Here is a 26833-nt window from a genome sequence, read left to right on the forward strand (position 1 = left end):
ACTTTGATGATGGTGGGTTAAAAATAAGGAAGTGTTGCAGTCTCATGTGTTGTACCGTTTAGATGATGGGGTGACGAGATCAGAAATATTTCACAATGGTATTTCCTAATGATAATCTTTTTACTAAACACCTTGCAATTTTGCTTTGTGGTGTAAATATAAGTCCAATACCTTACAAAGAGTTGTTAAAAAGAAGCAAAAGTTACTCTGTACTAAATATAAGAGATTGTTGGTTTAGTGTAATAGTGATTAGTCTTTGAGGGTTTTCAATTATTTTTTTTGGAGTAAGCTGATTTCAGAGAGCAATTTCTAAATTTCTAAAGCTTAGTCACTGACATGCCATCAAATTAAGGCCAATATCACCAGATCTACAAAGATGACCGAGTACCTCACAACGCTTACAATCATTTAACAAATATTTTCTTGAGCAGAATTAGAATATGTATCTTGCAAACATTTTGGCCTCTGACATTTTTTTCTTTTATCTATACTCCCAGAGGTTGTCATTGATAAAATATCAGCTCTGACACTGTTTGTTTGAGGTCAAAGAGCAATGGAGCGTGGGAAAAAGTTTCTCCCTGCTTTCCGTTCCTCCAGTCATAACTAGGCCTGCTGCGTGAAGATAATGTCCCGGACTCTGTTTTATATCTTTTGCTTCTGTACTTTTCATTAAGTACTGAGTTCACCAGTGTGCATCTGTGCAACGTTTTGGTTCTCGAGGAACAGAAGACGTGGAGCCATTGTTGTTGATGTCGAGCATAGGTTTTGAGTAAAGTCTTCAACATGGACAGTTGTTGCTGGAGTTATTGAACTAACCCTTTTGACCTTTTTTTCTTTATAGCATAATGCACATGGAGAGGTTGGAGTAAATAGGACCGCACGTGAAGCCGGATAGGAGTGCATCTGTTGTCCAGATGAAGTGCTTGCTGATAGCCAGTGAGAGCGCCGAGGTCCTCTTCCACTGGACGGACCCCGAATTTTACCAGAATGTCCAGGCGCAGTATGGGGCGTCTCAAGAGGACGGCCAGGGGGTAAAGAGGACGAAACCAAACAGATACTGTGTGCACGCCTTTCAACTTCCTGTCTCTGTTTGAATAACTCTTTACCTTTTTGATTCTTTCCCTGTCTTTGTTGTGATTGTCAGCTTCCGGCCTTCGAGGACAGCATCAGCACTCTGTTTGCTCCCATTATTATCTCCTGCAGCACCATGGCGGACCGGCTGGGGGACAGCTACACCTCCTTCACCACAGAAAACAACCACATCTACATCCTACACCAGGTAGAGCCTGAATTCCTCAACAATACGTTTTTTCCCCCCATAATCATTAAAAAAATAAAAAGGATGTGTTTTTGTGACCTTTGACCTTGTCTTGAAATGCCTTCATGTGTAAAGCGGATTTCTTTATTCTTGAATGTTGCCTTGCCAACAGCAACAGCACTGTGACCTAAATGCAGGCCGCTCTTACGGAGAAGCGTCATGTGAGCCTTGTTAAGGAGTCAAACCGCACTTTGTCCTCCAGTGGCGCACAAGTACTTTGCTTCTGCTCCATTCAGCTTCAGCAGCCTTTGACGTCTTTCTCCTGCAAATGTTTATTCCCTAGAGGACAGTTTCCTACAGTCATCTAGTCCGCTCCCCTTTCACATATGTCATTTTAAGCTTTAAGTCACATTGTACGCTACACATTTTAGTCCATATGTTTTAGACTAGGCGTACAATGTCAGCCAACACATACTAGGAACATGTGACCGTCAATATTTTCGTTTGAGTATATATATTTTCAAATTGTTTGCAGGATATTCAACCTTTGTTTGTTTATAATGCATGTACTACTTGACCAGTTTATTCACAGGGCTTGTACAAAGGCAATAAAGTAGTCCATGAATATGAGACATGAGTTTGTGGAGGTTGTTTTATGGCTTTTTGCCGGTTACAACGACAGTCTACATCTATGGTTTACACTAGTTGTCTTTTTTTATTCTTCACAGTTCATTTAGTTTGTACGCCCTCTTGTGTTTCGGAGAATAGTACAGCGCACAGAGTCGAAACAGCCCTGTTCATGCTCGGTGCTCGCACGCAGTCTTCGGAGGCTTGCTCTACGACGCCAGCAAAGCCCAAAGCTACAGGACCGTTTCTACCGGGTGTCTACAATCGGCAAACTGAAAACTGAAGCCTAATCTCCTTTTTGTGAATCAGCTGTCACCTCTGCTTAAACCAGAACAACGCTGTGGGTTGGAGAATGCAGAGAATATCTCCCCCAAGGTTCGGTACTCAGCCTCCTCCTCTACATCTTCTTCGTGCTGACGAAACCCAGTTCTACATCTCCACCAAATGCTCCTCCATCTCCAACACTCATCCACGCCTTCAACACCTCTCTATTACTACTGCAACAGCATCCACCAAAATCATCAACAAACTACAATACATTCCAAATTCAGCTGCCTGTCTGCTCTCCCACTTCCACACCAGGGATCACATCACCCCGGTCCTTCAAAACCTCTGGCTCCCCAAACGGCAAATAATCCAGTTCAAACTTCCCCTCATCACCTACAAAGTTCTTAACAACCTCGCCCCTTCAAACCTATCTGACCTCCGGCACCGACACGCTCCCACCCGCAACCTCAGATCAACTGACGGCAACCTCCTTACCCCTGCTACTCTGTCCAAGCATCGGACCTGCGGGGGTGGGGCCTTCTTCCTTTTTATATTACTTTTATTGTTTCTGTCTTTATCATGTAAAGTGCCTTGAGTACCTTTTTGAAGCACTATATAAATAAAATGTATTCTTTTTCTCATCTTTACTTAATTTTCTATTTTTACTTAATGCAAGCTGATTAGGTCATTGTGTGTCCTCCCCAGTTTGATGAGTGTCTCTACATTGCTGTGAATGGAGACGGCGAGGAGGGAGAAGGTGATCTCAGGAGGAAGATCTATGTGATGAAGAAGATGATTGAGGTCATGTTTGGCATGGTCACCCTCAGCAGTAACCTCCTCAGAAAAGAGTAAGGCATGTTGTGCATTCCCTCCTGATACTGGACCGTTTTAACAAGGCGCCTGGTTGACCCGTGACCTGTTTGTCCCCAGACTGCGTCCACAGGACACCGAGCAGAGAGCGAGGCTGTGGAAGCTTCTCCAGAGCCTGCTGGAGACCTACAGCTGCCTCCGAGAGAACGACCAGAGCTTCTTAGTGGAGGTGCAATGCTTCACTTCTTTATACAGCATTAAAAATGTTGCCGTTTTTGTTTCTTATTTTTTTTAGGTTTGGTGTAGATTTTATTCTGCAAATGTTTTCTTCAGCAGATTAGATGGAAGACAAGACAATACCAGAATGCACAGCTTTACAACGCAGTGCGCACTGCTGCCATCTTGATACCCATTCAAGCTAATATCTTTGTATCCCACAGGAGTCCTGGCTGCAATAAAGCAAAGCAAGAGACATTATTGAGCTGTCAGTGGATGATGCACAGCTATTAATAATAATATTATTATTATTATTATTATTACTATTATTATTTAGTGGGTTTTGATGTGTCTGTGATATATTTAATTATGAGTCATATTGTAGTCTTTTTTTTTTCCCGCTCTAATATATTTAGGGCTTTGTTCCAGTTACAGTTTTTGTACATTGGTAAACAGCCATTTATAATAGTTTTTTTTGTGCGTTTTGATTCAGTTTAGTGAAGCCCTGACCATCTTGTGTGAATTGCTGTCAGATTTAGGATGTGGAAAGGTTAACCACTAGATGGCAGGAATGGGCAGAAAGTCCAGTTTAAATGGGTGTTTTTATTATTTTGTCAGCCCCTATACTTTCTTCTTCTTTTTTTACAAATGATGTGTGAACTGTGATACAACCTTTCCTCTTGTGTGTTTAGATAGATGCAAAGCTCATGATTCATGTATCTAAGTCTGCATACTCAGCTATACAGTGTACCAGTTATAACTTGTCATTTAAAAAATGTAGACATGGTCTTATTACATATAATCTGAAACCCCTCTTTTTCATAGTAACCAAATGGTTGGACTATGCCTCGTGAATGTATTTATTCTGTTAAAGGAATGAATCCTACCCCTTTCTCATTGAAGGCACGGGTCATTTTGACTATTTGAAAAGCCAGTGTGGACGTGTTTAAAGGGCGAATGCAATGTTAACGTCGTCGTCATCATCCCCCGTGTCGTCTCCTCCCTCTATCAGGCAGTGGAGAGGCTGATCCACCCCACGCTGTGCGAGCAGTGCATCGAGTTCCTGGAGCGCCGTTTAGTTCAGCAGCTTAACAGCAGTGTGGAGCGAGCCGGAGAGGAGGTGATGCACGCCTTCATCCTGGTTCACACCAAGCTGCTCGCATTCTACTCCAGGTACAGATGTGTCCATCAACTTTTCACATTTATTCCACAACTTGCACTATTTCTTAGTTATAACTTAATTTGAGTTTGTTTAAGATGTCTTTATTAAAGATGCCGTGTCTTTGCTCCACCACCCCTTCTAGCCGCAATGCGAGCACGCTCTCCACCTCAGACCTCCTCGCCCTCATCATCATGGCACAGAATATGTATCCTAGCAACACAGACCAGGATGATCCAAATCCCGAGGTAGAAAATGCAGACGGTCACTCACATAGTCGCTTCACAAAGTGTTGGTTCCCGTGTTTCTGATTGTTTATTGTCGGCTGCCGTGCATGTTGTGTGTTTGTCATCCTGTGAAGGATGTTGAGAGTACATCCGGCTCTGGTCCTGAAAGTTTTTACACGCCAGAGCCCTCCCCGACAGACAGGGACTCGAGCAGCTCAGGTGGGTTGTGTAGAAGAGTCTGTGCATTCATATTTAGTCAATTATTTCTCATTTTATATTATAACAAAAGCAGTATGTTTATGTTTTTTTTCTCTTTCATGTAGGTGTGTCAGGAGACAAGCCAGTGAGAAGAAGTACACCTGTGTTTGAGTTTGTGGACCCAGACGTCCAGGTGAGAAGGATCATTCCTAAAACTTAATCCGGATTCAACGCAAAATAAACAAAATGACTTGATAAAATGTCGACTTGATAAAATGATCATGTCTTCAGATGGCAGAAGACAGCTTGCAAACTCTGGAAGTTCCTCTGCCTGACCCTTCGACCCCTAGCAGAGTCTTCTTAGATGTCTCACTCAAAGATGGCTTGTATCCCATGATGCCTCACTCCATGTACTGTCTGCCTCTGTGGCCTGGCATCACACTTGTGCTGCTAACAAAGGTTTGTGGACACCAAACACAGTTCCATGAACAGTATGTTCTACTGTCGTATAGACTCAATTTCCTCACTCTGGGCACGTGTTCTGACGGGTTGGCCAACAGGGGGCACCCTTGTAACACATTTATCTGGATTTATTTAACTACAGTTGTATGCAGTGTTTACAGTATACACACATTGTGCTCCCTTGTTGAACCACTCAAGCATCTCATTTTATCCCTGTCAGATTCCCACCAGTGCAGTGGCCATGTCCGTGTACACATTTTTGGAGGCTTTTGCCAAGCTGGAGAAACGTTTAAGTGAAGGTCAAGAAGGATCTGCTGCTACTCGAGGCCAGCGGACTATCCATGAAGTCCGCAGCAAGCTTGATAAATTTATCAAAGCCCTGGGGCCGAGTGAGATACAGGTGTGTTTTTACGTGTACCAGCAAACTTGTCCAGCAAAGGTTTTACATCTCACCTGCCTCAAATAACACCCTACAATATTTCCTTCACAAGAACTGTATTTTCTCTAAAATATTGTGGCGTTTTTTTTTTCTGTCTGTAATAAAAACTGAACTACCAGCCTTCCTTCAACCCTCCTGATAGTATCATTCATACAAACCATGATGCATCAGTTTATAGCTCCTGTATGCGCTGAAAACACATAAAGTTGTACAAACTGTGCCTCTTTTCAATTGACACGCATTGAATACCTTCCTAAAGATTAGTATTCTAAATTGGAATACAAAGTTAAGATTTGTCTCCCCATCTTAACCTGAATTAATCAACTGAAGATCCAGTAAAAGCCCCTAAAAAGATAAAGGTTACCGTTGCCAAAATGGTCAGTTCCTTGCATATTATAAAAACTGATTTATTCATAAAAAAATTAAATCCGTATATACATTTCAGTTTTTAGAGCTGTGCAAATAAAATCTGCTTTTGTTCCTTTGTTGTCTTTCCAGTCTGGGCAGTTACAAAAGGACTGGACAGATTTCAAGAACTTGGCCTTCGGCAGAGGAGGACCTGGGTTCAGCAGAGAGTAGGTCTTCTGCAGCCCTCTGCTGGCTGAAATGCTTCATAGCAAAGCAGTTGGATGATTATTTGAATGATTGTTGTTTCTTCATGTTGTTGTTTTAGACTCATTCCATCGTGTAAGAAGATGAAGACCCAGCTGTGCGGTGTATACAGGCAGTGTTTTCTCCTCGAGTATGGACCAAGTGACATTCCTCAACGTCTTTCCCCCGGTCTGCAGGAACGAGCCCAGACCATGGTGCGGTGTGTATCAGTCAGCCGAACATCTCTTTGCACTATAATTATTGTTTACTTATTTGTGAGATTTTCAAATCTGACTCCATTGAAACTTTTGGAACACGTTTTTAGTCCCCAAATACCTGCAAGACGGTACACAACAGCATCCTTAACTGTTCATGTCCGTAGCTTCTTTCTCGTCTTATTCTTTCTGTTCTACTCGTTTTCTCTCACCTTCTCTATCTCCCAGGGAGAAACTGATGGACTGGAAGGACTTCCTGTTGGTGAAAAGCAAGAGAAATATCACCATGGTGTCATATCCTGTCAGCAAAATACTCTAGCTCACTGTGATGCCTTGTGTGTACATTTATAATACCTCTGGAAGTGCATGATTTTTTTACGACATGCAAACGCCTAGAAATTTGTTTGAAATACAACATTTGTCCAGAGTGTATTGATCTTGACCCAGGTGATCTCACTTACCTGGAGGATTTCCCAGGCCTCATCCATTTTATCTGCATTGACCGATCCACCGGCCAAATGATTGCGCCATCGCTCAACTTGACGGAACGCAACACGTCTGAGCTGGGGACGGGACCATTGGCTCATTTCATCAAAAGCAAGGTCAAGGGACTAAAACTACACGCCTTAAACTGTTCGTTATCTAGTATATATATATATATATATATATATTTCCCAATACTGAAATGAGAAAATAGATGCCACTCACATCTGTTCTTAGCTTTGCGTAAAAACTGAAATCAGGGGAAACAGTTGCCAGACTCTGCTCACGGCAAATAAATAGTCCAGCACATAACCTCTCTATATTATCAGTTTTACACTTTGTTTTTGGTACAGATTAAACAGAACATATCACATGTTTATGAGTGAGCTTTCCAGTCTTTGTGCTAAGCTAAGACTTTCTCTACTTTCATATTTACCGTACAGTTAAAAGAGAATTCTCTGCAACAAAGCAAATGAGAATATTTACCCTCAAAATATGAAATATTCTGTTAAAATGCTCATTTTGGGTTTCTTAAATAAATTTCTCCTTACTAATCAATCCTGAAGGTGTGGAGCCTGGTCAACACAACACGGCGTTATCTCCAGAAGGGTTACTCTACTGTGACATTGCGCGACGGAGACTTCTACTTCTGCTACTTCCTCTGGTTTGAAAATGAAAATGTAAGTTACTGGAATGTTTTAGTAAGCAGTAATAACACAAACACATTTGTCACCCTGTAATACTGTAAACGTAAACAAATACAGCATCATATAAATTGTAGATCTGGTCCATCAGGGCTTCAAATTGGAGGCCGGGGACATACCCGTCCTTCCGGATGACTCCGCCCCCATTGGGATGCTTGCCTGGGACTACTACAGGTAAACAGTAGATGCCAAAAATAGATGTGATTAATCCAAACAAGAGTGCTGCTGACTATAGAAAGGAATGTGTCCTGCAGGAAGCTGCTGCGATACTACAGCAAGAATCACCAAGGGGAGGTAGTGAAGTGTTACGAACTGCTGACAGTTCACCTGGGGGTCATCCCCGCCGAGATCATCCTCCAGCACTGCAGACAGCTGGCAAGCAAACTTTGGGAGCCTTCACGCAATCCTCTTCTGTAGACACATCCACACACTTGAACTGGGTCGCAGTAGCCACGATACTCGTTTATTGTTTTTCCAACAACTCTCACACTCTATCTAAGGTTATTTATCCTCTGATAAGTTCACCTAACGTTGTTCATTATAACACTTCAGGTTTCTGATGAACGCAGTCAAACACCAACATGCACTGTTCTGTGTCTTGTATGAAGTATATTTAGGATATCTTGATTTTTGTAATCTATTTTTGAATTCTCACTTATACCTGTTTTCTATTTATTATTAATACTTTAAATGTTTTGTGTTCACTTTTTTTTTTTAAACTGCAGCTGATCAATTTTTATAATTACAGATACTGCGCATTGTTGCCTTTACTGTTAGTGTCTTACGAAGCATGCAATAGTTATTTTTGTATGTCTCCAATAATTTTGATTATTCTGTGGTGACAATAAATAACGGTACTCTCACATTAAATTGTTTATTGAGTCATTTTAAACAGAATTGAAATAGCACTATTTGAACCATCACATACATTTTACAAATTAGGGAAGTCAGTCGCTGATCGTGTTTCCATGCGTGATGACACAATTATTCATCCATATGACAATTACTATATGCATAACAGCTAGTGATGCAATAGGTTCCTTGAATTTACTAGATTTGTTAGGTTAAGTCTCACCAATCATGAGCTTGTCTAACCTTTTAATTTGCTCACTCTTCAGTTACCCCTGGAGACTGTATTTTAAAGGTCAGTTCACACATTGTAGGATTCTTCCAGCAGCACACGGTTATGGAGGACTCCACACGGGCTCCCAGGGAGAGGAAGGAGTGCATGTAGAGTTCAGTACATTATCAGCCACTGACTCACAGGGCTCCTGTGAGGTCTGTCACCGCTCCTGCAGCCACCAGGTCCCTCAAGAAGAGTTTCTCAGCATTCACGTCATGCACCACCTGAATGAGGATAATAGAAATGAGCCAAAGTAAAATCAAAACATGAGGTTTGACAGCCTTAAAAATGCATATCACTGTTTAGTAATCTGAATTTACCTGAGCCTTTATTGCGTCCATGCGTATGTTCTCATAGTAGTGAAGCCTGGCCTCTGGGTGCTGCATGTCGTAGCCAAAACCTGCCAGGCTCACCTGGTCACACAGCTGCAAAGCCATCACCAACGCACTGGCGCCCAGTGTTGGCACCATCTACTTGAAGAGAAGAAACTATTAGCAACCACTATGATATGTTGCTCTATTGGAAAAGCCTGTTATGAAGGCCACTAGGTAAACAAAACATGTTATTCTCTCGAGGTGAAGGTTGTGTTTGCTCATCTTTCATAGGTTTAAAGCAAAGTCAACACATGTATAAACAAAGCATATACATATATTATTCAAGACCGGTTAGGCTACTCAGAAGGGTCATTGTTCTAGATTTCCCTTTTCTCTATTAGTCTGCAGTATTGTATGAAAGCATACACCAGAGCATGAGAAAAACATATTAGAACTCACGTTTCCCTGTTTCAAAGCATATTTCTGGAGGACTTGTCCTGTCTTGTGAATAATCTCTGGGTGGAGGATCCTGAAGTTCTCCGGTCTCAGTGGAATATCATCCACTACCTCCCTCCAGAACCATATTTTGGACCAGAAGCTCTATTTAAAAAAACAACACAGGAAATGTAGAGCATGTGAGGCAGTGAGTGTGATGATGTGATATTGGTGTTGCTGCACGAGTTGCTGTGACACTAATGTCTTATGTAATACACTGTTTCTGTGTGCAATGGTTCCTGTGACGTATAGGCTTACCAGAGGCTGTTTGGTGATGACAGAAGTGAGCCAGTCCAGGTCCAGGCTCTTAAAGACCACCAGAGCAACCATGGTGGTCTTTTTGTATTCATTTGGGGAGTGAGGTGCTGCCTCTGGGTAAATCAGGCGGATGGTGGTGCGAGAACCAGCGTCTTTCTCATAGCCAGACACTGGAGCATTATTCAGCCTGGTAACAGAGTTGAAAATGTATGTATGAAATGGATTTTTTTATTTTGCAGTGTTTTCTCATCAAGCCTTTTCCCCTCAATCAATTTTTGGCTGCTAAGGAAAAATCCATCGGTGAGAGTTAAAAATAGCCACCATAATCTATCACACTAGCAAGATATCCTTCCTCCCATCTGACTAACAGTGGTGCACATACCGGATAATGACGTCATACTGATCTATATGGGATCCAAGATGGCTCCCGTGTAGAACCCCTCCACTGCCCACCACCACACATCGCCTGCAGTTGCCTTCACTCCTCAGTGATGGAGGCAGGCCAGGCTGGGGCAGAGATGAAAGAGCAAGGGCCAAATGCCTCTCACTGCCCTGGAGCCCCAGAGGAGGGGACAGATCCCAAGGCACAGACCTTTCCCGCTGCACAAACACAGGGATGTCTAGGAGGCTTGCAGAACATGACAAGGACTTGAGGTGGTTCAGGCACCAGCGAGGCTGACAGGGGCCTGAAAGCAGGGAGGCTGACTTATTTAGCAAGACCTAAAGAGGGGCACACAAATTGATAGAGGTTAGGTAAGAGTGAAGACATTGTCTAAAATGATCGCTAAGGTGTACCTCTGTACCAGATCTTCAGGATGATGGTTGTCATCACTGAGAGCTGCCACTTTATCCAAGGGGAGATATGCAGGAATCAGAATAGCCGAGTAGCATCCAATGAGCAGCACCAGACTGAAGACAAGGTTTTTACTCCTATACAACAGAGAGTGAAAGGACAACAGCATTGTCGCATTAATTCACAGGTACATTATATATATATATATATATATATATATATATATATATATATATATATATATATACAGTGCCTGCAGGGATGTACCTGCCAAGTAAGAATTCCCTGGAGTCGGTCTTTGCGATCGCTTGCTGCCAGTGAAAGAGAGGCGTTGGTGTTGCAGCCTCCGCAGCCTCGGGCAAGAGTGGAGAGCCGTCGTCTGGGGCCTCTACACTCAAGTGATTCAGCATCACCATGGCACCTGCACTTTCACATGAAACACACAAATCATAAAACTGGGGGTAGTGATTATTACCTATATCCTTTCTATATAAAACATGTTATAAACATTGCTTCTCTCTATATAAAAAAAACATTCTTAATAAAAACATTGAAGTATTCTTAGAGTACTATGTTACCTATTTTGCGATTAAACGTAAACAAACACAATGTTTAAATTGTGTCTACACACTAAAACATCAAGAGGATTATCAATGAAGTATGATGTATGATATGAACTCTATAACTCACAGCCAGCCAGCTAGAGATGTAAGCGGAGGGTTAACTGTCAGCTCGCCTGTGCTCCATGCTTGAAGGGAAAGCAGTGTCCTGTGCAGCTAAAATGGCTGCTGCTGCTTCCTACTCCACTGAACTCTGCCTCCCTCAATAACATGTTAACCATTAACACGTCACTCAGTCACACTCTGGCAGGAATGCCTCTAAACAAGCATGCTTGTGACCAATTGTCCCATCCAATAGAAATATGCATACGTCATCAAGAAACAGGACGAGTGTCCGTAAAACCTTTTTCATTGTGAGAATAACTTATAATAGAAACGTTGGATGACACCGTCCAGGTTTGATGCACAACAATAATATATTGTTATATCTACTGTGTATATCGCAGAAGATGAAACAATTCTTCTTCTTTTTTTTTTTTGTGTGTGTGTTCATCTGATATACTGTACCAATGAATTGTTTGGGAAAAATACCAAAGCCGAGGCTGGACAGTGATTGATTGTTGGTGTTCTTTCATACAGATATTTACAAAGTATCACTTGGCAGTAATTGTACACACATTGTACTCATGTGAGGAGAGGTACACACTGTTGTGGGAACAGGAGTGAGTATAACCAGGAGCTTGTGGAATGAATGTACCCTCAGCTCATGACTCGGGGCATGACATGCCTGAAGGTTGGATGGTGTGTGTGTGTGTGTGTGTGTGTGTGTGTGTGTGTGTGTGTGTGTGTGTGTGTGTGTGTGTGTGTGTGTGTGTGTGTGTGTGTGTGTGTGTGTGTGTGTGTGTGTGTGTGTGTGTGTGTGTGTGTGTGTGTGTGTGTGTGCGCGCATGACAGAGAGGAAAAGAGAGAGTGGGAAAGTGAGAGAGAGAGATTGTAATGCTGGCACACAAACATACATGCATACACACACCAAAGTGCACGCACACCTGTTTGATGCGGTGACACAGTGTCCCACTATGAACCCAGTATTCCAGCCAGGAAGCCACTGGGCTTGCAGCGCTTTTGTATAAAGTGACATGCAGTCTGTCCGATTTTACTCCAAGTTCCTAGTTAAAGTTCAAAAGCTTCAACTATTCAAAATTACTTTATTGACTATTTTATCTTTTTTTGTATTAAACAGAGATGGAAGATGTGCAGTGGGCAGCCAGTGTGACGGACCATAAAACAGGAATAGAGATGAAAGCTCAGGTAGGTGAGAGAAATATTAACATTTCCAATGTGACTTGTGTGAATATTTTTCATTGATATGACATTATGGCTCCTAGAATGATAATTAGTATAAACTGACCACTATCTTCTTTTTCAAAAAAATAATGAATGTTTCTCCTGTCACAAAGCCCTGATTTGTGAAAACATGTTAATGGATATTTTATGTGAGCACATGTGAATTAATGAGCTGTTATATCCTAGAAATATGTCAGCTTTGAAGTTAAGCCTCGAACATGAGAATAAAATGTCTGCCTACTACGTCAACATCCATTGTGGATACATTGAAAAGCACACGTCAGGGACCACTATGTGAAATTGCTTGCAGTTCGATCATTTTCTTTTCAATCACAACCTGATGCGTTGGCCCTGAGTGACGTTACATTTAATTTACCAGAGCTTCACTAAATCCTGCTTTACTTGAATTTGTATGAAAAGAAACGGCTCCTGTTCATATACTTTGCCTTTCAAATGCTTAAACAAGATCATTCTGTTCGCTCCCACAGTTAACCTTGTGTATCAAGACATTTGCTTAAAAGTTGTTTTATTGTGATGCCAAAATGAATTTTACCATTTATTTCTGACACAGCACTACAGAACACAGTCTATCTTTTCACAGATAAAGAATAATTACGTTTCCTTATATCTGAAACAAACGAAAACAAATAAAACTGCCAACAAAAGAGGTTATCATAGTCAATAATGGTTGACAAAACCTTCATGAAAAAACATATATAACAGCACATAGGATGCAATTTTTTGGGAAAGGTTACTTTTGTTATTGCCAAGCCTAGCTTGCACTATGCTGTAAATCTATTTTGACATTAACACTTCCATTCCCAGCTCTCAACACCCCTTAGCCTACTTATTTGTTGACAAGGCTTCTCTCATCTGGGGTTTCCAATTGTGTTTTCTACATTATCGCTGTTTCTGTCATTTTCCAGGCAGAGGAGAGAGTGAGGAGTATATCCTCGGACCTCCACTGTGAGATTTTGGACTTGAGTGGAGGAAAGAATATCACAGAGCTGTGCAAAAGGGGAAAACAGATGAAGAAAACATACTCGCCCAGGGTGTCTGTGGAAAGCCCTGTGGTGAGCGACAATGTTCAGAAACCTTATGTTCATGTGCACAACAGAGATATAAAAATGTAATCTCTCTCTCTCTCTCTCTCTCTCTCTGTGTGTGTGTGTGTGTGTGTGAGACAGATTGCGTCCACGGATACTGGAGAATTCATGAATGCAGCCAGTCAAGGCAAACTGAATGTAATAGACAAGTATTTGGCTGATGGTGGGAACCCTAATGTCCATGATGAGGTATTCTCTCCCTGTGTAGAAGAAGATCAGATACATTCTACAAGTCATTTCTGTTTATAATATACTTAAACTTTCCAGTTTAAGAGGACAGCGCTACACCGTGCCTCTCTGGAAGGACACACTGCAGTTATCCAAACGCTTTTGGAAAAAGGAGCCGATATCAACTTTGAAGATCAAGTAAGGCGTGCGGGCACATGGCTTGTTTGTAAAGATGATGATGAGATTGGTTGAGATTATCTTCACTCACTAAAGCTCCAGCCTCTAGTGCCCTGAAGTGAGTGTTATTAATAGAATGGGACCATCCCACTGTGTTTCAGCTGGGCTCCAGGGCCATACACTGGGCCTGCAGAGGGGGAAACCCGGATGTTGTCAAAGCCCTGAAGAGCCTCGGGGCTGACCTGAATGTTACAGATAAGGTGAATGAACATTTTATTTATGCCTAAATCTGTACCGGGACTCATATTTGTGTGTCCGTGAGCAGACCTAGGTCTTATACTGACACACAATTGGTCCAGTATGTGTTTGGCTGTGACTGTGTGACAATGTCCACCCTGCAGTTGGACAGCACTCCTCTGCATGTGGCCACCAGAACAGGCCACACCAGCATTGTTGAGTACCTGCTGTCCTGTGATGCCGAAATCAACTCCAGGGACAGGGTAGGCATCAGTTCAACAGCGTGTTTCCCTACTGCGTTTCATCATCTCTATAATTAATTTCCTGCCATTAATAATGTTCTTCTGCTCTCAGGAAGGAGACACAGCCCTGCATGATGCTGTGCGTCTCAACAGATACAAGATAGTGAAGCTGCTCATAGCTGCAGGGGCAGACACCATTATGAAAAATCATGTGAGTTTTTCGTCCTGTTGATGTTGATGTCGGGTTTAGCTTGAAGATGATTTTAAAATAATCGCTTGCCATTTTGGGTAATTTACTAATTGCTTTTCCTCCCTCAAATTTAGATTGATAGATCAATACCATGCTCATATCTGGTTGTTAAATGTGATGCTATAGCCATCAGCCAGTTAGCTTAGCTTAAAGACAGACGGTCCGTTTTTAATACAAACAAACAACCTAAGTATAAAATGTAAATTTGCTGTGTAAGACGGGATGTGGGCCAGACTATGTCTTGACCCTTGAACAGGTACTTCCTGGAGTCTCTGCTAGTTGGTGGCAACGTGTCCTACCAAAACATATTTTACACCTAACGTCAAATTTAAGTTTAAGTTTAAGTTCTTTTGACTAAATAAACTAGATCTAAGATGTTAACTAATGAGCGTTTAATAACTGTGTCCCCGTGTTTCCTGTCTTATGCTAAGATAAGTTAACCTAACCCAAAACATGCTCATGATTTAAAAGAAAGAGATGAGCTTCTGTAGCCTCACATAGATATTTAAGACCTTGTCATCCAATCCTCAACAAGGAAAAAGACAAACATTGCCAAAAGGTCGAAGTATTTCTTTAAAGGACACGTATAAAATCCATAATAAGAAGTGTGGCTCATCTCTCAACACTCATCTCTCAACACGACTAAGATGCCGTGGCTCATCTCTCAACACTGTACATACAATGTGACCCCTCACTAACACACTGACAGTAAGAACTGTGTTACAGGAAGGAGTGACCGCAGTGCAACAGGTAAAACAATGGCAGTTTGACATCATGGAGACCCTGAAGGGACTGGACAAGCTGAGGGTGGTGGGACCTGAAAACACCTCCAGAGAGGAGTGAATAGTGCAAAAGATGTACATCTCCTCAAACAGTGTATTCTTTATGACATACCTTTTTACAACTATCTGTCTCAGGTTCCAAATACATTTTGTAATTCCACTGTATGTCTGTGTACATCATATTTGAGTATATGCATTATATGTGCTCACCAACAAAATCTGCCATTCCAGGGCATGGGGGTTTAAACATCTGAGATTTGTCTGAACTCTGATACTAAAAAATGTCAGCTTGGATGTGACAGATTCAGCTCTGCTTATCTTATATAAAAAATAAACAAAAACATCCAAATAAGGAAACAAAGCTGAATTTCTCAAACAGTTTTGCCAAGCTTCAGCTTTTGATGTTCTCTTCTAAAGAGCTTTATGATCTGAGCAGTGCTCGGATGTTCCATATCTGATTTGTGATGCCTTTGTAAGTTGAATATTATCAATAGATAGTGCTGTGCCGAAGCTGCATTTGAATATACATCAAGAGATCCTTGTTTTACTGAGGCGACGGATAAGGCCAGAGCACACAGTAGCACTGTGTTTGAGACTTCAGCTGACGATAGCAGAGATGGCTGGTATGCCCCCGCTGTAAGTCAGGGATTCAAGGGGAGCTCAGTGGACATATTTTCCTTCTATCATCAGTGGCTCAAATGTTCCTGAGGGAGGTTGGTCATTCACACAGGGGGAACCAACAGCTTGCTCCCATGCTTGCAATGTAGTCATTTATGCACAGTTAGTCATGACACATGCAGCCATTCATTTTGTGAGCACATTTTGTTCAACAGCTATACAGTATTTTTCACAATGTGAATGTAAAATGCTTTGAAAAGAGTGCAGTCTTCTGTTAAAAAAACAATGTGTTCATTGTAGACAACTCCTCAGATATATAATCAGCCACGCACAGTATTTCCTGTTCCAAGCAAGACTGTGTAACTGTCAGGGACATGTGCAGTACAAGGTTATGCACCCTACGTGAGTGGTCATATATTTTGTAAACCTGACCCTAACAGAGTTATCAAAGTAACATAATAAAGTTATTGGATTGGACAGACTCAATCTGTTGGACTCATATATGTTTTACGGCTTTAGTTATTTTGCTTTCAGTTCCATGTGAGCTTAACACTGTATGCTGTTGTGCTGGACTGTTGCTGAGGGCTGGTGGTGTAGAATGAGGAGGGGGATGGGAAAACTGGAGGCTTCTGCTTTGTGCTTCTATGTAGCAGCCAAAAACCAGAGGAACCTGTTTATCCATGCAATGGTTAAACTTCTTCCCTGTAGCTTCAAATAGCGCAAATCTTAGCCTTTGTGTTCCAACATCAGAAATTGCTGCAAGATCATCTAAACATAAACTACTGTCATTTTTCTTTTTCCAAGCGGGCTTTATTACACACATTACAGCCTTTGTGATACAGACTCAGACTTATTCCAGGATGAAGATGTGATACTGTAGTTTTATCTAAGAGCACTCAAAGCAACATTATATTGTGACTGAAAAACAGGTAACCATGGCAATGATATTTTCCAGGCAGGTAAACGTCTATACAGGCACGCTTTTAAAGCACCATTTGTTTTCCAGTTGGAAATAGATGTGGAATTCTTGTGAATTAAATTCCACTCAGGCAGGTGTGTGTAGGCAAAGAAGGCTTGAGCAGGTGCCGTCTCCGGAATAGCTGAAATATACTATTACATGATCTGAAGAGCAGGGTATTACACACTTTGCACATACAGTAAACAATAAAGTATAATTTGTGCTTGGAGATAGTGGTACTAATGCATACACTGGTCTACTTTTCTCTGTCCAATGTTACCTTCTTAATCTTTCTGATTGTACTTTGCAGCACACTGTGGTACCAAAGACAGTATTCAGAGCAAGCAGCAGTATGGGTTCATGATATTGAGTATTGATTTCTTTTTTTCCTCATCGAAAATAACAATGAAAACCAAGAACTGTGATAATCCAGACTTGAGACTATATATTATAACAGGATATCATATAAATTCCCTGTTTCATCTTCAGTCCTTTTGTTTTTCTTGATCACTAAAGCCCCAGGTGGATTTGTCCTCATTGATTTTTCTTTATTGTTCAGCTATAAGAAATTACACATGTAACTCCTGTTGACTCTTTTAGTCTTCCTTACCTGTAATATAATTTGATTGTCTTTGGTTGAATTTCTATGTAGGCAACCCAGACAAGCTACGTCTACAAATGCTTTGTAAGGCCTATACACTGTTCAAGTACACCAAATTCCTCTGTAATAACAGAATAGCTGCGATCGGCTATAATGGTTAATACATTTCTTAAAATACTCAACCACACTGTCTTAATAACTCGCTAACAACAATTTCTACCTGACCAATCAAACACGTATCTCTTAATTCATTTGAAAGGTCAGAACAAACACTATCAATGACAATGCATATGTGTACATCTAACAGAAAAACACATACATAATTACATATTCTTAAATATACATCTGGTTTATAAATTATTTCATTCAGCTGCCTCAATTAAGCTATATGTCCCTAATTCAATGCATTTCATTCCGATTTATTTTTAACAATTTTGAGAAGGTCCAGTCATCCAAGTATTTCAGGTTAAACAGGGGAAACCATGAGAGAATTATCCAGCAGAGTTAAATCTCCCCTCCCATGATTTCCACTGGGAGTGGGAGGTTTATTAGAGAGAGGAGAGTTACTGGACTTGTGAGTGATGGGATCCGAGACTCAGCACCAGCTTAGCAACGTATCCCTCAGACTGAAGGCAATCTTCAAACAGTCCTCAAATTCATTAGGATGATAGACAACTTAGGGCAAATGATGCAGAGGAGAAGGGAAGGAGAGGGAACTGCACATCATCTTCAGGTGGACACCCTGGAACTACACTCTTGTACCAAGATGTCTTTAAGTTAAGGCAAATGTGAATACTGATCTTCTACAAGGAGAAACACCAGTGACATAATGCACGCAAAGTTCGCAGCAGCACTGTTAATTGAGATGAGATCTTGAAGGTGCCTCGTGGAGTGTTCTTTTCTAATAGGTTTAAATTGTACATTTAGGTCCACTTTTTAGCTTGCAGTAGTATATGTCAAAACCTTAAGGACCACTCTGTTGTAATGATTGCAGCATTCTTTAAGATAAAATGATCGATATAGTGGTTCAAGTCTTCAACATACAGACTTACTTTACTCTTCCTAATGAAGCAGGACAAAAAATGAAAGTTGAGAGGTCTCCCCTATTGTTTGATGTATGAAACTATTATTGAGAAAAAGACTAAGACACTATTTATGAGTAAAATAATTTGAACTAGGTAGCCAGCACCATTTGGTGTTTACATGAGTTGTGAAGTTAAAGGTGTGCTTCATGGTGTTGTGCATTTCAAGTCAGTCATACAGAAAGCCTTCGTTTGGTCGAACTGCATGTGCATTCCAAGCCTCTGTGAAGGCTAACGCAGAGAGAAGAGCCGGAGGTAAGTATACGAGTACACATCCTTGAGGCCCTCCTGGAAAGTGCTGGAACTCTGACTTTGTCTCCTCCAGGGTTCATGACAGGCTGCGAGCATTGCAGGCTGAAGCCTGCGCACGCTGCACCACTCCTGGACACTTTTCTCTCTTTTGCAGCTTGTGGTTTTGGAACAAGCCTTCGTTTCGCGGGGCACCATGAGCTCCATCTGAGAAAGTCAATAGTCCTGAAGGCACAGACACAGGGCACAATGACCAACCGCAGAGATACTACAGACACCCTGATGAAACTGTTCCAGTGATGTAACAAACTCACCGTATCCCTCAACACGTCCGTCTTTAAACTCTCCTTCAAACTTCATGCCATCGCATCGACCAAAGACTCCTGCGCCTTGAAACTTTCCGTGTGCAAATTCTCCTTCGTACCTGGAACGATGGAAGAAGGGCGGGGGTGTAATTTAAACCTTTTGAGGACAAAACTTGCTTTCCTTTTTGGCTCACTCACCTGGATCCATCTGTGAAGAGCAGTACACCAGAGCCGTGGAAGAGTCCATTCTCAAACTGGCCAGAGTAGCAGGTTCCGTCCTGAAACTTGAGCTGGCCAACACCATGCCTCCGACCTGGAAATTCACACAGCAGGGTGAGTAATGGATCAAACTTCAAACAGATGATGGAAACACAAGAAATATAGTCAAGGCAAACAACCTCTTCGATTCACATGTTATCCACATGGGTGTCATCACGCCTCATCGAACCACTTAGGCTCTTTTGGATTAATCTTTCTAAGAGCGTGTACTATACTTTAAGAGATGACCAACTGAGCTTGACATTTGAACTTGCAATGCGGCTCAAGGTTTTATATTCACTTGGTATTGGAGAGCCACTACATATGTCACAAGTCAGTCCATGCTCGGATTTAGGTATCCTCCCCCCTCTCTGTCAGCTAAAGGTTTACTACTGAATTAGGAGTCCCATCTGCCTCCTGTGCGGTGGGAATTACAGCACTCTAATCCAGCAGATTTTTTAGCAGGGATTTCCACTTTAGGATCCAGACTGTGAAAGCAGTCAAGGAATGCACTTGCATTCCCCTCCTAGTAGCCTATGATCCACTACTGTAGCTTGAAATCATGTCAGAGGGCACACGCCTACAGGTTTCTGGGCAACCTCTACAACTGGTTCACGCCTGCATTGTCCAACTGGAAAAGTAGGCCATGTTGCCTTTGAAGGGTGAACGAATACATATATATATATATATATATATATATATATATATATATATAGATATATATATATATATATATATATATATATATATAGATATACGTATATATCTATATATATATATATATATATATATATATATATATATATATATATATATAGATATATACGTATATCTATATATATACGTATATATAGACAGTGTTTGCTTTAACCTTAAAGCAGCTCAAAATCATCCCAAATCCTGATGCCAAGGTAGAATACAAAAACAGATATTCTTGTTTCGATGGAGTTGGTTTCCTCAGCAACAGCTGACAGAAGACTCTCTAAGATTTCCCAAACAGGTCCAAAGTCTAATCCAGAAGATTTGACAAAGCCAGAGCTGGTAAATCTGGCTCTGTTCGTCATGGGTTGCCAATGCTAGCTAATTGGGATTTGATTAAACAGCTTGAGCTTGCATGTCACTAACATCACTGAATGTGTCTGTGAGAAAAAGTTAAAGCAGTGGAAGCATCCTCGTATTCTTTGCCACAGGTGGACATTTGAAAAAGATTTACCATTTTAGTTTACACACATCCAGGCAGATTCATAAAGATATTTGCAGCCGCTGGTACTCGCTAGCTTGTCCATAATATAACAACATTACATGCTGATGATTTAATGAACGTCAAGCCCATCCTGAGGCAAAATGTGCTGTACCTTAACTAATGTAGGGCTGTCACAATATCAGATTTTTACTATATGATTATTGTGGGTAAAAGAAATTTCCCACTAACAAAATTATCACGACGTCTCAAGTAAAAGTGAAGAAATATAAATGCTATCAATCAAATTCATCTTTAACTATGTTCATTGTATCTTTTTGGTTAAATACATTACACTGAGAATACAAGTGAAGCAAAATTTAGTAACCATAACTGTGTGATTTCAGAGGCCCTGGATTATTTACATGATATTATCATAGGCGTATTATTAACATATCAATATTTCATTTTCAAATATTGTGCCATTTGAAAAGTAGTATGCTGAGAAGCAATAACATTAACCGGCAACTATTGATGTTAATATTTTGCTTATGTATGTGTTCAGTTTTTTTAAATTGGGTACCAGCATATGAGAATACTTGTGTTACATCTGTCAGTGTCTCACCATTTTCTTTCACTTGGCTATTAAATCACACATGCCTTAGAGAAACATTATGAGGACTAGATGTACAGTACAGAAGGTGCAAGTGAAAACTTGTCTCATCTCTGTAGTTTAGATAGTGATGCTTGCACACAAACTTTAGCTTTATTTAAAAATGAGAAGCAGGACTGTCTTGCCTTCTTTCCACTCGCCGTGGTACTCTTCCCCACTGGCATAGGTGAACGATCCTCTGGTCAGAGTCATGTCCCCTCTGTTTTTAACACACAAACACACACTCATTGGCAAAAGAGCCAAAGAACACATCTATATCGGTGACCAACAATTTACATTTAAAGGACAGGGTTTTCATAGTGAGAGGGCATTTGTGAGTCTCTTCTAGCTCTGTGAGGCTGTTCTTTAGCTGATCATGACCTCTGACCTCAGTGTGTAAGGAAGGAAGTGAAAAGAAAGAATTCTCTAATGGGATTATTATTCCCTCAATCCATGAAGCAGAGGGAGTAGCTTTCTGTTTAAGACAGAGCATACTGTAATGTGGCATTACCTTTACTTAGGCTCAGCACCATACAGTGTCATGTGACCGCCCAGTGTTCAGTTTCTTCACAGTACCAAACACCATGAATAAATTAGTTTGAGGATTATTTTACACAACATGCCGCTTTAACAATGAAATATCTGAAGCAGGTTTTGTCTTCAGATTTTTAAATATAGTGGAAATTGTTCAGAATGGTTATGGGGAAAAAACCTTAGTATAAGTGCATGTTCTTGTAGTTAAAGTTTAAGTGTGGGTCGGACCAAAAGTTAAAGACAATTTATCCTATCAAATTCTATATCTGTTAAGCTAAGAAGTCTGTTTAATGCCAAGTGCCTGTTAGTGATGGTGCTGGTGTGAGCCTAGTTAAGGAGCACACTTGGGGGCGAAACGCCTTCTGTGAAGGAAACTACGTGACTGTAGCATGACTGCAGATATCAACAACAGCTCGCATGGTGACCATTTCAACATGTTGTTTAAAACAAATGACCATATTATACCGAATTGTAGTCAGGTATACTTTCACCCATTTGGTCACCATCGAATAAATAATGTTCAGCTCACACCAAGATTGAAACACTAACGTTATTGTAATATGCAATTTCGCCTGCCAATATGTTTCAATCAGTGCAACCTATACATGTGTGTTGCTAATTAGCTACCGCTATGTAATGACAAGCCTATGCAAATCGATTATAACCTATTGCAAGACAACTATAAGCGAAAAGCGACAACGCCTATTAATGCTATAATTTACCTGTATGCTACGTTTGTTGTCTCTGAAGCATGGAAGCCAACCTACAGGAGCGGAGGGGCGTACAAATATGAAAACACCGGCTGAGAAACGTATGGCGCATTCAGGTGGTCCTCGTAAACTCCTAAATCCGTGATCGAGACTGTAGATTAAAAGGACATTCACATCGGCTTCACATATGTTAGGTAAATCACAAAATAAGAAAAGCTCTAGTAAACACGTTAAGTGACCGTTGTTTTACTTTAGAAATTGCTTTGCTATAGTAACTACACGAAAAATGAAAATATCTTCCTATATAATTAAATTAAGTATAGTCCTACTTTGATTTGCTCTCTGACCCATACAGACTCAACTAAACAACTGTTATAGAGAGCTATCCCTCTCTTCAAGTCGTGTTTACTTGCGTTGGTGCATGACGTTCATTCACTGCTCAGCCCAGGATTACAATAATTCCGTTAGCCCTTGAAGGTAGCATTGCAACAGCATCACTGCAGCCTCACCGCCGCACTGTTTCATTGCATGACTGATGTTGGCCCTCACTGAAAACTTTCTCTGATTGGCTTAGTGTGCTACTGCTTAAATACTGTGTCAGACATATTAATAAAAGGCTCCTGGACCTTTTTCTGAAGCTTCTTCTGAAGCACTCAACACTACCGTAGTTTAATTGTAGTTGAGGTTACATTTTGTGAGATCTGTTGGCCATAGCATACAAGGTAAAGACTAGTGAACCATTACGGTATTATTGTTACATTATTATTATTATCAATAATTGGCTACTACTACCACCACCAGACTACTATTACTAATATGAATAGCAATAATAGCAATAATAAGTAATAGTATTGTTACTTTTTATGTTGTTATTATATTCCACAGAAAACACTGCGGCACCAATGATGGTACTTGATACTTATGCAGTTTCTAGTGTAGGGATTGAGCTAAGGTTTTCACAGGGTAACTGCATTGCATAGATTTTACTAAAAATGTTTTAAAACGCTTTCTTACCAGGATAGCATTTATTCTGCTGTAATAATAACAATCTTTGAAAAGCTGTTATAGATTGATCCTGTTTCTGAAAATCATCTAGTCTAGGATTAGGCATGGCCTTCTTCAAGCAAGCTAACTCAGGGAAAGTGATGAGCAAACTATTTAAATTAATACATGCTCTAGAACAATACAAATAGATTCTACTATAGAATTTACTAACTGAGAGTCATCATTTTTTTGATGGAGGTAAAGCCAGGTTAGATTAACTTGCCAGAGAGGCAGTTAAGGGAAAATCTGATAATCATCAGAGTTTTTAGGATCCATCCACTGGGAATCATGAATACCTGCACAACAAATCATGACAATCTATCAAGTAATTATCAAGTAGTTATAGGCAGGAAGATAACCAAAGTTAGGTTTCATCCTCTGCTGACCATGAACGTGTTCAAAATTCAATGATAATCCATCAAGTAGTTGTCGAGACATTTCATTCTGGACTATATACCGTCCACCAACCATGACAAAAGCATTGGTTAGACTCCAAGGGTCTAGGGCCCAGGAGCAGTTGCTAGACATGCCTGGTTGGTAATTCAGCCTTGGCTAAAGCCTAGTCAATGCTAAACATTCAATGACCTTTCAAGAGAAAAATATTTGATGTACTTTGATTTGATGTAGACTACCAAAGATATCAACCTAAACCCCACTTTCATATGAATTATTAAGGGTAGATACTATTTTGTTGTTTACATTGGTAATGTATATTATTATTATTGTATATAATGTATTTATACGCATATTCATTTACTTAATTACTGACTTACTAATTACTTACACCTTTTGGTTTGGTTACACTGTGTGACTGAAACCCACATTTCACTCTGGAGTGATTTCCTCTTCGACACAGAGGCGCGCGCTCACATAGCAGAGCGCTTCCTCTTCCCGTGCTCGTGCCCGCCAGACAAGAACGATAGAAAATGGCGAGTCAGTGTAAAAGGCAGCAATGCACAATCGACAGGCGCGGCTTTCGGCAGGAACTTGACTCTTGGCGACACAAACTCGTCCACTGTGTAGGTAAGGACAACGGCAGTTACACAGTATACCATTTTACCGGTTGAAATGCATATCTGTGGGCCCGTTATCGATGTAAATAACCATCGATTACCGGGCTCTCTCGGGGCATCTCCGAGCGACTTTTTGTCCTCAACTGTTTCCTTCTCACGCGAGCCAGCTTGAGCAATTACTACAATGTTTCATTGTGTGAGAATGTTGCAGTACTTTCAAGGGTTTCCTTGCTGTTTTTATTGTTTTTGAATCCGAACCGCGGACTTTAGTTATCTAACGTTTCTGGCGTAACGTTAGTTTGTTTAAAGGGCACCGTGCTTGTTTTAAAGGGAGTGTCTCTATGCATTGCGTCGGCTAAAAGACCCCGTTTGATCAAATGCGCGCTCCCGTGGGATGATACTGTATTTTGGATGGGGGAGGGCTTCCCGTGTCCGCGGTGGATGTTTTCGGTTCACATTTAGCTTACTTGCTTTTCTCAAATCGCCTCCTGTGTGCGCGCAGTAATGCATTGAGGAAGTGGCCGAGACCCCACTGCTGTGGGAGTTTCCATTTTCGTCGACGTTACACTAGTAAACTTCTCTAACGTTAGTTTCTCAGGCCCCTTAAAACAAATATTAAACATGTATTAATGCATTTGGGGTTTAATGCTCGTTGTATTGTATACTGCGTTGGGGTGGGAATGTAGGCTAAACTGTAATTTTGTAGGATAGCTAAAGCACTATCTGCAGGAGAGGACATAACCTGCATTAAGGGCTTGGACAGGAAGACTTTTAGCTGCTTTAGATGGACCGGCTTTATTGTCGGTCAATCACTTTTGTCCAGAAACAAATATATTCCTCTATCACAAACAGCAGGCTGTCATTTTTTCACAACTACTTATACCGGACAAAATAAGAAAGTCCACTCTAAAACCTCTTCTGTTACCAAACGACTGGTGTGCATATGCTGGCAATTGCATGGGTTGGTTATAAGTATGTGTTTTGAACTGCTGTTGCTCTGCTTCAAGTGAAGCAGAACAATTTTACATTTCTACTTTAGCATAGGGGATATTTCTGTTGTGGATTGGCTTTTATTCTGAAATAATTAATAAAACATATCGCCGCTCTCATGAACTATATGGAGTTCTCTGTGATACGTTTTTTAATCTACCCTCTCGTTATTCTGCTTTACACATATAGAGATGGCTTACATTAGTAGTTTTCACCATTTGAAGGGCTTGAAGGAGAGGGAGAGGCCATTTTTAAATCCATGCCTTGCCATCCTCTTTCTTTTGACTCAGTAACATAGCAACAGCCAATGTGGACTCTCAACATCATCACAAACAGATTGATCACGCAAATGAGGAGCAGAGAGTTGCTAGCTGACCCTAATGTTAAAATCAAATTAGCTTCTTTTTTTTTTTACTGGTTTAATCATAATTCATATTCACTTTTATCTGTCTCATAGGGAATATATATATATATATATATATATATATATATATATATATATATATATATATATATATATATATATTTCCTGTATTGAATGCAGAATGCTTCATTAAGGGGCCATTTCCATTTGACACAGGATTGCCTGCTTTCTGATGGATATAAAAGAACATGCAAACGTGTATTACAAGAACCAAAATCTAAACGCCTACAGATAAACTGTCTGTTCATGTTTTTAGTAAGGCTCTCTGATATGTTATGTAATATACAGTATTTTTACTGCAGTAATGTAATGCCTACACATGCATACAGTATTTTTTGTCTTGTGAGTTTTGGCAGAATATAAAACAGAATTTGAAACGGCATTTATACCTCAGGACAAAAAAATTCAATTGAAAAGCCAGAACACTGCTTCAAACGCTGCTGATCTCAAAATGTCACATTAAATCAATCTCAATTAAAGTGGCCTCTATGTATAGATCTTATTAAAATGTGTAATAGACATACTAGGCTGTACTATGTGTGTGCACAAAATGATTGACATGAGTTAAGGGAGTAGTTTTGTGATGTTTCAGAAAGCAGTAAGACCACATCTGACGGGAATTAAGATTTCCTGTGCTTTAAGAGTTATGTGGTGTTGCATGTTAAACATTTCAAGCTCTTGGTTTATTCAGGGCAGGTTAGACGCTGGCT

The 26833-nt window shown here is 40.6% G+C and overlaps 5 protein-coding genes across 9 annotated transcripts in view; 3 read left to right on the forward strand and 2 right to left on the reverse strand.

Annotated features, from left to right (window-relative positions):
• Window positions 1-914: 914 nt before the first annotated feature.
• hps1 (HPS1 biogenesis of lysosomal organelles complex 3 subunit 1) lies at window positions 915-8439 on the forward strand (the record flags this gene model as incomplete). 5 transcript variants are annotated; one of them, XM_079229605.1, is made up of 17 exons in its annotated part: window positions 915-1031; window positions 1145-1279; window positions 2858-3000; window positions 3083-3191; window positions 4191-4351; window positions 4483-4585; window positions 4699-4804; window positions 4909-4955; window positions 5054-5221; window positions 5445-5624; window positions 6162-6238; window positions 6337-6474; window positions 6698-6758; window positions 6922-7071; window positions 7519-7632; window positions 7748-7830; window positions 7911-8439. In XM_079229605.1, 17 exons carry the CDS (start codon window positions 915-917, stop codon window positions 8071-8073), a joined length of 2055 nt encoding a protein of 684 aa, XP_079085731.1. In that variant the 3' UTR covers window positions 8074-8439. The 5 variants fall into 5 exon arrangements, with proteins under 5 accessions (XP_079085731.1, XP_079085733.1, XP_079085730.1 ...); XM_079229607.1 differs by having other exon boundaries at window positions 4699-4792; XM_079229604.1 differs by having other exon boundaries at window positions 4699-4783; window positions 4888-4955.
• Window positions 8440-8916: 477 nt separating this feature from the next.
• st3gal7 (ST3 beta-galactoside alpha-2,3-sialyltransferase 7) lies at window positions 8917-11060 on the reverse strand (the record flags this gene model as incomplete). The annotated part of the gene is made up of 7 exons (XM_079229437.1): window positions 10907-11060; window positions 10650-10776; window positions 10229-10566; window positions 9847-10033; window positions 9553-9693; window positions 9100-9249; window positions 8917-9003 (listed from the first exon to the last, which is right to left on the reverse strand). The coding sequence occupies exons 1-7, from the start codon at window positions 11053-11055 to the stop codon at window positions 8917-8919; spliced, it is 1179 nt and encodes a 392-aa protein (XP_079085563.1). The 5' UTR covers window positions 11056-11060.
• Window positions 11061-12441: 1381 nt separating this feature from the next.
• On the forward strand, window positions 12442-15566 carry ankrd2 (ankyrin repeat domain 2 (stretch responsive muscle); the record flags this gene model as incomplete). Its single annotated transcript, XM_079229523.1, has 8 exons — window positions 12442-12507; window positions 13470-13616; window positions 13731-13838; window positions 13917-14015; window positions 14156-14254; window positions 14396-14494; window positions 14586-14684; window positions 15450-15566. The coding sequence occupies 8 exons, from the start codon at window positions 12442-12444 to the stop codon at window positions 15564-15566; spliced, it is 834 nt and encodes a 277-aa protein (XP_079085649.1).
• A 3526-nt stretch (window positions 15567-19092) lies between these two features.
• morn4 (MORN repeat containing 4) lies at window positions 19093-22762 on the reverse strand (the record flags this gene model as incomplete). Its single annotated transcript, XM_079229311.1, has 5 exons — window positions 22665-22762; window positions 21555-21628; window positions 19517-19631; window positions 19328-19437; window positions 19093-19238 (listed from the first exon to the last, which is right to left on the reverse strand). Exons 2-5 carry the CDS (start codon window positions 21619-21621, stop codon window positions 19093-19095), a joined length of 438 nt encoding a protein of 145 aa, XP_079085437.1. The 5' UTR covers window positions 21622-21628; window positions 22665-22762.
• A 1860-nt stretch (window positions 22763-24622) lies between these two features.
• LOC306746594 (ligand-dependent corepressor-like) overlaps window positions 24623-26833 on the forward strand; it is a gene marked incomplete at both ends in the record, with an annotated part of 28938 nt that continues 26727 nt past the window's right edge. Inside the window, one exon of the mRNA XM_079229524.1 lies at window positions 24623-24719. Coding sequence (XP_079085650.1) covers window positions 24623-24719 — 97 coding nt within the window. The remainder of the gene's footprint in view (window positions 24720-26833) is intronic.

The sequence above is a fragment of the Taurulus bubalis genome (assembly GCF_910589615.1).
Source record: "Taurulus bubalis genome assembly, chromosome: 14".
Classification (NCBI taxonomy): Eukaryota; Metazoa; Chordata; class Actinopteri; order Perciformes; family Cottidae; genus Taurulus; species Taurulus bubalis.